This window comes from Myotis daubentonii, chromosome 7 (assembly GCF_963259705.1).
Source record: "Myotis daubentonii chromosome 7, mMyoDau2.1, whole genome shotgun sequence".
Lineage (NCBI taxonomy): Eukaryota > Metazoa > Chordata > Mammalia > Chiroptera > Vespertilionidae > Myotis > Myotis daubentonii.
The window spans coordinates 38,771,267-38,778,970 of NC_081846.1; the positions used below are offsets into that span (position 1 = coordinate 38,771,267).

At 48.3% G+C, this 7,704-nt stretch overlaps 1 protein-coding gene across 1 annotated transcript; it reads left to right on the forward strand.

Moving 5' to 3' along the window:
- The first annotated feature begins 2,464 nt into the window (after positions 1 to 2,464).
- NEUROD1 (neuronal differentiation 1) lies at positions 2,465 to 6,530 on the forward strand. Its single transcript, XM_059703931.1, has 2 exons — positions 2,465 to 2,610; positions 4,146 to 6,530. The coding sequence occupies exon 2, from the start codon at positions 4,157 to 4,159 to the stop codon at positions 5,228 to 5,230; it is 1,074 nt and encodes a 357-aa protein (XP_059559914.1). The 5' UTR covers positions 2,465 to 2,610; positions 4,146 to 4,156; the 3' UTR covers positions 5,231 to 6,530.
- Positions 6,531 to 7,704: the final 1,174 nt, after the last annotated feature.

Below are 7,704 nucleotides of genomic sequence, written 5' to 3' on the forward strand. Positions count from 1 at the left end.
CCCCAGGGGTCCGGCGGGCACTCCGTGCACCGGCTGCAAACGCGGGGGGAGGGGGGGGGGTAGACAGTCCCCGCACGGAGGCAGGTCCGCACCGGAGCGTCCCGGGCTGGGAGACCGGCCCTCGCCGGGTTTCTGGGCATCCAGGAGCGGCCTTTTCTGTGTACCAATCCCCTGGCCTAGGCGAACGACGGGCAGCGGGGTAGGGATGAGTTTATCAGCAGAGGGAGGGAACGACTCTAATAATTCCCGCACTTGGCGCGTTAGGCTCTCGGCTGGTGAAACCGGTTCACTTCCCATCCCCAGCACTGCGGCCCCACCGAGAGTTCCCTGCACTCCACAGGGTGTCGCGAACTGGGGGAGTTTCTTCATCTGGGAGGGAGGGAGGGGGCAGGATGGGTAACTCCCTTGGCCACCCTTGGGCCTCGGGGCAGCTGGGGCCTGCTTTCACCCCGCCCCCAGCTTCTCCCCCGAGGACCGAGAAGTGGGAGCCAGGACGTGAGCCCCACAACCCAGACACGCGGTGGGCCAGCCCGCGGGACCGGCCCGACCTGGCCGCGTCTGTCCTCGGAGGTCGGAGTGTGGGCCGGTCTCTGCAGGTTGTTCCTCTGATGTCTCTCAAGCTTTAACCCATCACTAAAGACACAGGAATGAACACGGCGCCTAGGTGCTTAAATCCTTTCATCCTCCGCTGTGCTCTTTGTACACCAAGGAGAGATCCAGAAAAGCAAAAACTCCATACAGTTTGCTCTGGAAATTCAGCACAATTCATGCTTTGGGCAATGGGTCAAGTCACACACCCTTTATTCCCCATCAGGTTTGTGCCAGCCTGGGAAGCTGCCACCTCCACTTTCCAAACACTAGCCATCTCCTTGGGACCCTCTGCCCCTGCCCTCCACACCCCCCTCCTGTTCCCAGATGCACCCAGCCCAGCCCTCAACCCCACACTGTTTGCAAACTCAAGGGGCATTTAGAGTTGTTGCCTTTAAATAAGCAACTCAAGTTCCCTGGTTCATTGCAAGGGGCTACTGGGCCTGGGAGGGGAGAAGGGGTTAGTGAACTGAGGAATAGAGGTGAAGTGGGCAGAGAAAGAGTGGACAGGGAAGGGATCGGGCCAACTTAAAAAAAAAAAAGTATCATTGTAACATGCCTTGCTGGAAACAAGTGAATAATGAAAGAATCGCCATTTAAACACAAATATGGGTCCTTCCAAATTAGTTGGGAAGCTGTGTGGTCTTCGCATGACCCTATAGGTGGAGGTCAAATCAAGCCAGAGTCTCTGAGGTCTGGAGGAGTCCTGGCCTTTAGCTCTTCCCAGACTTGTGCTAGTGGCCTTTCTCTAAAGAGGAGCCAGATAGACCCATTTGGCACAGGCCCTTTGCACCCTCCCTCTGAGAAGTGTCCTCTGAACCCAATACCTATTTACAGAGTGAGGATTAAGGGGGGGAAGCAGCCTGTGGCAAGGAACCAGGGAGGTATGGGTGAGGGCAACCATCCAATGGGCTTGGTTGAAAGGCGACTCCATGAGTCAGAGAAATCGCCCAGCTCTCCAGCAAGAGAGCTCCCAGGCCAACGGGGCCAAGTGGCCCGACCTAGTGAGGGGTCTCCAGGGACAAGGGTACCTGAAGGTCAGCTCACTGGGCAGGGTAGCATGACAGGTACAAAATAACTATCCCGGAGGGGAGGGGCTGGGAGTGGGCGATGCAGTGAAGGGGGTTAGAGGACCATGTCAAAGCTGCTTTGACAGATGAAGCCGTTCTATGTGGCGTGTATGTTTGCTTAAGGGGCTGGAAGAGATGAGCAGAAGCCACCTTTGGGCGCCAACGAGCAAAGCGTCTGCCAAGAGATGGGCACCTCAGAGAGGACAGGGAGTCTTGGTGCCCAGGAGGGCAGTGCCTGTGCGAGTAACGGAAAGGAGACCGGACGCGTCCCTGTGCGCCCCAGACCCCGCGTTTCCGCCTCTTTCACCCAGGCCTTACTTCTCGCCCCGACGCTGGCTTCTCCCTCCGATCTAAACGTAGTCAGTTAGCTTTCCCGCTTCCTCTCCTCAAATCCCCCCCTCACCCCACCCCCCTCCCCAGCAGCGGCTCCCCCTTCTGCTGCCTGAAAGGGTTAATGTCTCCTGCGGGTAAAAACTGGTCCGCGGAGTCTCTAACTGGCGACAGATGGGCCACTTTCTTTGGGCCACAAAGGGGCCGGAATGAAGCTCTCCGCGGCATACAAATGGGCAGGTCACGTGGTTCCCGGCTCTTGGCCGGACTGGAAGGACCATATGGCGCGTGCTGGGAAGGATGGAGAAGGGGCGGAGGTAGGGTTGCGGGAGACTGGAGCAGGAGGAGGAGGAGGGTCAGAGAGGAGCGAGGCTGGAGGGGCGGGGGAGAGGGGTAGGCGGAGAGGAGCGCACAGCCTGGACGCATGCGCGGGCGCGGGGCGCCGGGACCTGCTGGCGCTCCGCTCCCGGCCCCGCCCGCGCTCAGCATCACCACCTCGGCTATATAACCTGAGCGCCCGCGCGGCCGGGACACGAGGAATTCGTCCCGCGCAGAAGGCACGACGTCCGGAGGCCCCAGGGTTATGAGACCATCACTGCTCAGGACCTACTAACAACTGCAGGTAATTACAATCCTTTCCTTTTTTGCTTGGAAATAAAAGCAGTAACTGAAGACCTAATGCCCCTAGAAATTCTGTGTCTGTGCTTTTGTGAGCCTGTGTGTGTGTGTGTGTGGGGGGGGGGGGGGTGGCAGGCATTCCTCCCCATGATTGCTGGCACTCAAATACCTACTGCAAGCTTTCTGATTTTAAAATTTATTTTAAAAAATTGGGGGGGGGCAGGAGCGGAGGAGGTGAAGAATAGAAGCATCTTTGGATTTTTAATAAGGCAGATAACTCTCTGGTCGTTTGCTAATGGTGATTTCAAAATCTTAAAAGCAATGCACTACTTTACTTTCTTATTCATTCCAGTAAGAAAAAAAAGCCCTTGTTACCAGGATTTATGTTGTGTGCATGTATGTGATGCACATTGGAGGGGCCAAGTTATTTTTTCAGCGCATGAAAGGGACATGGATACCTTGGGTATACACACCCTGGAAAGCAAATCGAGTTGGGAGAAAGTTTAGTTGAGAGGAGGGGAAATGTGGAGAAGGGAGCGGGACTCCCTCATACTACCTGTTACTGCTCCAGAGGCGGCCAAGTCCCCAGCAGCCACCGCAGAAACCAGAAATGCAGTTGTCTCACTAAATGCTTTTTATTTCTCTTATTAAACGCGCTAACTTCGCCACTGCCAATTGCTGACCATTATAATGACTCCATCTTTTAGAGGGAGGTTTGAGGAGAACTTCGAAAAGGCCCAATAAAGAGCGGGCAGCCTTTTCAATGGGCTGTTTATTAGGCAGGCGCCTTCCGCACCTGATCCCCGCGCTGGGCGAGCGATCTCGCCGCGCCCCCAGCCCCAGCCCCAAACCGGCGCTTTTGTACAAGGCGGATTTCCAGCGGAGGCCAGGGAAGAAAGGCCAGTGTGCCATGGAAGATCCCTGCCCACTTTCCCCCCCAAATGTTGTGTTGATGGTGAGATTATTTGGTTGAAAGTACTTTTCGTCCACCATGCATTTGCTCTTCAATCTCCCGTTAGTATAATCTTCTTAAAAATCACTGCCAGCGTTGGTAAATTATGTAATGGCTCTTCAACTTTAATCGCTGAGTACTGAGAAGCCAGGACAGGGACGGGAACAGAATTGAGATGTTCAAACTCATTATTTTTGTGGCGTTGTGACTTTGAACTCATGCAGACAAGCATAAAGTCACGGAAATGTGCACTCGTTTTCACACATATTCTCCTGCCGGTAATCCCCATAAAAAGACTTAAGTTGGTCACTAGGAAACATACACACAGGAGTGTACATATACGCGTAGTCACTCTCTCCCCCCTCCCCCCGTCTGCCTTGTCTCCTGCGTACCAGCGGGGCACACACATGCCGTTATAAAACGCTGCGTTTAACTTTTCCTTAGGGACACTCGTTTTGTAAGGAGTTGCACTTCCCATGCATGTTTACAGGACGAGGAAGTGGGAGCTGAAGGCATATGAAGTTTTTTGAATGTAGCGTTTTCCTCCTTTTTTCTTTCTGTCTTTCTCTCTCCCTTACTGACTGTAGGAAACCGAAGCATGACCAAATCATACAGCGAGAGCGGGCTGATGGGCGAACCTCAGCCCCAGGGTCCTCCGAGCTGGACAGACGAGTGTCTTAGTTCTCAGGACGAGGAGCACGAAACAGACAAGAAGGAGGACGACCTAGACACTATGAACGCGGAAGAGGACTCACTGAGGAACGGGGGAGAGGAGGAGGAGGAAGACGAGGACCTGGAAGAGGAGGAAGAAGAGGAAGAGGAGGACGATGATCAAAAGCCCAAGAGACGCGGCCCCAAAAAGAAGAAAATGACCAAGGCGCGCCTGGAGCGCTTTAAGCTGAGGCGCATGAAGGCCAATGCCCGGGAGCGGAACCGCATGCACGGTCTGAACGCGGCGCTGGACAACCTGCGCAAGGTGGTGCCCTGCTACTCCAAGACCCAGAAGCTCTCCAAAATCGAGACGCTGCGCTTGGCCAAGAACTACATCTGGGCTCTGTCGGAGATCCTGCGTTCCGGCAAAAGCCCGGATCTGGTCTCCTTCGTACAGACGCTCTGCAAGGGCTTATCCCAACCCACCACCAACCTGGTTGCGGGCTGCCTGCAGCTCAATCCTCGGACTTTTCTGCCGGAGCAGAACCAGGAAATGCCCCCGCACCTGCCCACTGCCAGCGCTTCCTTCCCTGTGCACCCCTACTCCTACCAGTCGCCGGGGTTGCCCAGCCCGCCCTACGGAACCATGGACAGCTCCCACGTCTTCCACGTCAAGCCGCCGCCGCCGCACGCCTACAGCGCCGCGCTGGAGCCCTTCTTTGAAAGCCCCCTGACTGATTGCACCAGCCCTTCCTTTGATGGACCCCTCAGCCCGCCGCTCAGCATCAATGGCAACTTCTCTTTCAAACACGAACCGTCCGCCGAGTTCGAGAAAAATTATGCCTTTACCATGCACTATCCTGCAGCGACCCTGGCAGGGGCCCAAAGCCACGGATCAATCTTCTCGGGCGCCGCTGCCCCTCGCTGTGAGATCCCTATAGACAATATCATGTCCTTCGATAGCCATTCACATCATGAGCGAGTCATGAGTGCCCAGCTCAATGCCATCTTTCACGATTAGAGGCACGTCAGTTTCACCACGCCCGGAAACGAACCCACTGTGCTTACAGTGACTGTCGTGTTTACAAAAGGCAGCCCTTTGGGTACTACTGCTGCAAAGTGCAAATACTCCAAGCTTCAAGTGATATATGTATTTATTGTCGTTACTGCCTTTGGAAGAAACAGGGGATCAAAGTTCCTGTTGACCTTATGTATTATTTTCTATAGCTCTTCTATTAAAAAAAAAAAAAAGTAGTACAGTAAAGTAAAAAAAAAAATAAATAAGCACCACAAATTTGGTGTAGCTGTATTCAGATCATATTAATTATCTGATCGGGATAACAAAATCACAAGCAATAATTAGGATCTATGCAATTTTTAAACTAGTAATGGGCCAATTAAAATATATATAAATATATATTTTTCAACCAGCATTTTACTACTTGTTACCTTTCCCATGCTGAATTATTTTGTTGTGATTTTGTACAGAATTTTTAATGACTTTTTATAATGTGGATTTCCTATTTTAAAACCATGCAGCTTCATCAATTTTTATACATATCAGAAAAGTAGAATTATATCTAATTTATACAAAATAATTTAACTAATTTAAACCAGCAGAAAAGTGCTTAGAAAGTTATTGTGTTGCCTTAGCACTTCTTTCCTCTCTAATTGTTAAAAAAAATTGCACAATTTGAGCAATTCATTTCACTTTAAAGTCTGTCCCTCTTTTTAAAATGAAAACCAGATCCACAACACTCAAGAGGATGAAAAAAAAAGATGTATTTCCTATCAAACATATCAAATCATTGCTTGCACAAGCTTTTATATACATATTATAAACAAATGCCAACATACCCTTCTTTAAATCAAAAGCTGCTTGACTATCACATACAATTTGCACTGTTTCTTTTTAGTCTTTTACTCCTTTGCATCCCACGATTTTACAGAGAAACTGAAGCTATTGATGTTTCTAGAAAATATAATGCATGATTTTATACATAGTCACACAAATGGTGGTTTGTCATATATTCATGTAATGAATCTGAGCCTAAATCAAATCAGGTTGTTAATGTTGGGATTTATAACTATTGTAGTCAGTTAGTACATAGCTTAAATAAATTCAAACCATTTAATTCATAATTAGACAATAGCTATTGCATGTAAAATGCAGTCCAGACTAAGTGCTGTTTGAAACGTGATACTGGTACCACTGCAATCGATCTGTACTGTAATCTTGTTTGTAATCCTGTATATTATGGTGTAATGCACAATTTAGAAGACACTCATTCAATTGCAATAAAATAGTATTAAAAATCTGAGCAATTGCTGCAGTTCTTTTTAAAGTGATTTTTTGTATAAATAATTCCCAAGTGGAATAGTTGCTTTATTTGCTGAGTTAAGAAAATACTAAGCAGCATTTGTAGAATAAAACAAAAAAAGAAAAGTTTACTTTAGCATACTTTCTAGTCTGTTTATCTTGCTTAGGAAGTCATCAGATCTTTGTAGATAAGGAAAGGACCTACGTGATTCTTCACTACTTGGAATATGAAGCTGTTGGGGGAGGGGAGCGAGGGAGGGTCGTGGAGAGACAAACAGTGGTTTTTGCTTTTTTTGCTTTGAGCATCTTCACATTTAGCTTTTGGGTTTTCATTCTTTTAAATTATTATGTTATGTGTCAATTTTTTAAAGGGGCATTTAGTTAATTATTAACAAGCAGGATACAAACAAGTACCTAGTTTAGTTTGCCAGCATATTAAAAAATATGTTTAAAAACTTTACCATTTGCTTAGTGCTTTGTTATCTGTATATTTTCCTGAGCTGAAATGTTCTCTAATACAAACCAGTACTAACCCCAAAAGAAAGTTATATACCTTTAGAAAATGCCTGGAAGAAATTATTTAATTAATTTAAAGAACCCAAGAAGTGGCACTTTGAAATTGTTCTATAAACACCTTGTGATGATTTCAATAATTTTTCCAAGAAAAAAAGGTAATGAATTACTTTTCCTGAAGAACATACTCTTTGTACTATAATATATTGTTGGAAGGGGCATTTGGAGCACTATTGTGCTCTTTCATAAACAAAATTCACTGGAAAAATTTACAGAAGATTCTGTCCATTGTAAAGTCCACTAAAAAGAAAAAGTTTGGCATTTGTGTTCCTCTGGATGTATTGAGTGACAGGAAAGATTCCTAGGGAATAACATTTTGGCACCTGTGCTCTGGCTCTACCCTGGTGCTCTGATTGCTGTCATTAGTAACTCCATTGTTCCTCCTCTGATTCGGATGCCACACTGGATGACTACCACCCTTCCCAAGCTTGTTCCTTTAATCTCCTTCTCATTGGTGATTTAGGGGTTCCAGAAAGCTGACCTCATTTAGCAAGCTGCTCCAGAAAAATGTGAGTAATCTAATGGACAGGAACAATTAGCCCTACTAATCACATCGCCAATGGGGCTCCACCAAGCTGTGACAGTAGCAGCAAGGAGTATTT